General features: G+C 35.6%; 1 protein-coding gene across 1 annotated transcript in view; it reads left to right on the top strand.

Annotated features, from left to right (window-relative positions):
• Nucleotides 1–207: 207 nt before the first annotated feature.
• Nucleotides 208–3,497, top strand: part of LOC108751100 (RNA polymerase II-associated protein 1) — a 4,820-nt gene continuing 1,530 nt past the window's right edge. Inside the window, exons 1-8 of the mRNA XM_018491076.1 lie at nt 208–244; nt 368–874; nt 937–1,645; nt 1,723–2,224; nt 2,389–2,558; nt 2,681–2,840; nt 2,911–3,190; nt 3,409–3,496. Of these exons, the coding sequence (XP_018346578.1) occupies nt 434–874; nt 937–1,645; nt 1,723–2,224; nt 2,389–2,558; nt 2,681–2,840; nt 2,911–3,190; nt 3,409–3,496 (2,350 nt within the window). The 5' untranslated portion in view covers nt 208–244; nt 368–433. The remainder of the gene's footprint in view (nt 245–367; nt 875–936; nt 1,646–1,722; nt 2,225–2,388; nt 2,559–2,680; nt 2,841–2,910; nt 3,191–3,408; nt 3,497) is intronic.

The following is a 3,497-nucleotide window of genomic DNA, read 5'->3' as shown; positions in this document are numbered from 1 at the left end:
AGAAAATGAAAAGAAATGAATACATTTAATTTATTTTTGTAAGAATTTCTGTAAACAATTCATGCAATGAATCAAGAATGTTTCATCCAAGGATATTCCTCGAGTTAGGAATTCTCAATAATTGTCGGTAATACTTTTCCTATGGATGGTAAATGCAGTCGTTTCGTGGTGTTAAAAGTATAGGTTAAAAGCGATGATGAATCAGATGATCTCGAAGCCGCGGGAATGCGTCACGTTACATCTGGTGAGTCAATTCAGTTAATCAAGAAATGACACGCGATGACAATAATATTTACAAATTGTCACGTTGCAGAAATGTCGCGATAATGTTTCTTACGAACTGCGAGTACTGAGTTTCAATTTGCAGGTTCTCTGTTGCAATATATAATTATAAACTGTTGATAATAACAGAGAGGTTATAACAACCTGAGAAATGGCTGATGAAGTTGAGTGGAAGAGGCCTAGAGCGAATGACGATGAGGAGGAGCTTCTGCGCCAGCAGGAAGAGTTCCTGAAGGCAAAGCAACCGCCGTCCGTGAAGATAACAAATCTAAGGGATTCCACCAACGCTTCAGGTGCTTCAAGATCGCGGTTCTCAAGTCTGAGGCAGTCTAAGGTGAAGCAAGATGTGGTGTCTACTTCACAAGGCAGTGGAGAGATGATAAATCCAGTCATGAAAGACAAGATTCAGGATACAAAAGGAATATTGCAAGACATGGTGCAGAATATACCTGCGGTATCGTCGAATATAATACTTGGCAATATTATGGAGAGGAAATTTAATATCAAAGAATATGAGTTTAACGACAACCGCGTTCCTACAACAATCGAACTTCCTGAGATTTATGGATCTGACGACATATCACTTATGAAGGTATGTCAAAATACATCTCTGATATGTTTTTAAGTCAACTCATTTTTGTTATTCTTTTGTAGAGTGATAGTAAGCAGAGTTTATTCTCACAGAAAGTTCTCTCAGAAAAATTAAATTCTGTAAGAGACGATTGGATGAAGATTCATATGGGTGAATCTTCCAACGAATCTTCTCACTGCAATAAGGAAAAAAACATTGTGACAAAGTATAATTTACTTCAAATTTACAAAGAAAATTCGCTAAAACTAGCACAAATGAGTGAAGCAGAGATATTAAAGGAAAAAAGCAAGCTTGAAGAGACTCTTGATCCTAAGATAATACAGTTTTTAAGAAATAAGAAAAATAAATGTATGGAAAAGCCAATCGAACAGAATAAGCAACTTGGTGCTTCAGTTGCAAACAAAACTGCAGTGATTACAGAAGTGTCCAGTGATAAAAAGATAAAGCTTTCGTCAAATGATTATGAAGAAATGGACTGTGAGACTGAAGTAAGCACTTCAAACGCAAAGGAGACAATAGATACAGAAATATCTAGTAACAAAAAGATAAAGTTGTCTTCGGATAATGTAGATACAAAAATGAATTGCGAGGATGGCACTTTGAGCATACCGGACTCCTCCAAAGAAATATTTAAAGAAAGTAAACAGAAAGGATGGCTCCATATGAACACTCCTGAACCAGAAAAGTTGAAGTGGATGGAAGACCTGCCGGAAAAGGAGAAAGATGAGATCTTGCCAGACAAAGAGTACAATGCGAGATTTGATTTTAATGGTAAATAACATATCAACTTATTTTGCTACGATATTGACTATCTTTTATTTCTATCATTCATTTTTTTACATTTTTAGGCCTTTTATTGCCATACAAGGATGAGAGCTTAACCGTAGACAAAGGTCTCTATCATCACGGAGAGGAACCCGAACGTCCCGGATACTCCTTTCAAGAATTGCTGCAATTGAGCAGGTCTTCCAATCAACAGCAACGGTGTACAGCTCTTTCTACCCTGGGCAATATCATGGAGAAAACGCGCAGGGGTTGGTATGACAAGGCCTTGCATCCAGCACCACTGACTGCACTCAGTCAAAAGAATATTCTACTGCTGCTGAGGTTCTCATTGGATGACTCGTCGGTAGCCGTGGTCACGGCGGCTCTGCAAGCTCTCAGAGATTTCCTGGTCAGCGAGGCGGACGAGGTATGCTTGGACAGACTGCACGGATTCGAAGGATACATAGAACCTACCCTGACACCTCAACTTGAAGACAACGATACAAGTAGTCTGAAGGATCACGAGTTGGCGCAATTGGATGCCGTGGCTGCGTTACTAAGATCGGATTTCTTATTGAGAATTAGGTATATGTATAACTTTGTTATTATATTTTTCTGTTAAATATTTATAATATTTTGATTTTAATATTTTGATAATCTTGTGATTTTTGTAGTTATGTTTTTGTTTGATACTTCTTCTACGTAAATATGTAAAATAAATAAGCTAATTTAGATGTAATTGTTTGTAGATACATTTTAAGTGCGATGCATCCACCACCTGTTGGAGTAAAGTGTGCTTTAGAAATACTTATCCGTCTCGCGAGACATTCACACATAACGGCATTGAATATCTCGTCCACGCCATATTTGTTAGATACTATTATTCAAAATTTTATACCGTTATCTACAGACCGACTAGGTAAATTATGCTTAAAATAATACATAAAAACATATTATCTTTAATTAGGTTTAAATAAATCTAAAATTTATTTGATAAATAATTATTGATAAATTATTTAAACAGTCTGGAATTTTTTACAGCGATGCAGGATGAGATAAATAATGTTTACGGGATTCCCGTAGTTACAGCGATTAAATTATGTCGCGTTCTCGTCACATACGGCAAGAAGCCCATCGCACAGAAATTAGATAACTTTAAAATTATCCAAGCCATTCTAACGTATATTAGCAGCGAGACAGGGTAAGCTTTCCTATATATCTGTACATAATTTTTGTATATTTATTTTATTAAATATATAATATTTCGATAGGAAAGATCACATACATCTCAGCATTGAGGGCCTGCGGCTTTGGCGAATGTTACTGCATTATGAAGTAGGTCTGGACAGTGTCACGGGTGCCCAGTTAACTCTTATATCACAATTACAGCTGTTATTAAGTAATCATGATGTTCAAAATACAACCGAGTTGGCGTGCGAGCACGCCGCGGCATTGATTGCTGTAGTAAGTCATGAAAAAACGTTAAAACCAAACATTTCTACATTGTTAATGAAATGGAGTACGCAGTTTTCGTCAGTGTCTAATCCAACGGTGAGAGCAATTATTATTGATCTATTTATAATTAGTTTATAAAGTAGGTATTATTAAGAAATAATTATTTAATAAGTATTAAAAAATATTAAGATTATATTTATTTCTTGTGGTATACTTTTTTTATTAACTTGACTTTATTATCTTAACACTTATTATCTTAACATCAATATTTGAGAAGGCATATAAAGAATTATAAATATAATTATAAATTTTAGTGGGGTGTTATGAAATTAATTGCGGAGAGTTTATCGGCCGTTGACGAGATATCGGCATTTAAAACAACGTGGCTATCCAACCAACACGT

Source organism: Trachymyrmex septentrionalis, unplaced genomic scaffold, assembly GCF_001594115.1.
Source record: "Trachymyrmex septentrionalis isolate Tsep2-gDNA-1 unplaced genomic scaffold, Tsep1.0 scaffold11, whole genome shotgun sequence".
In the NCBI taxonomy this organism is placed as follows: Eukaryota; Metazoa; Arthropoda; class Insecta; order Hymenoptera; family Formicidae; genus Trachymyrmex; species Trachymyrmex septentrionalis.
Note: the sequence above shows the minus strand (reverse complement) of the source record. Positions and strands in the feature narration are given on the sequence as shown.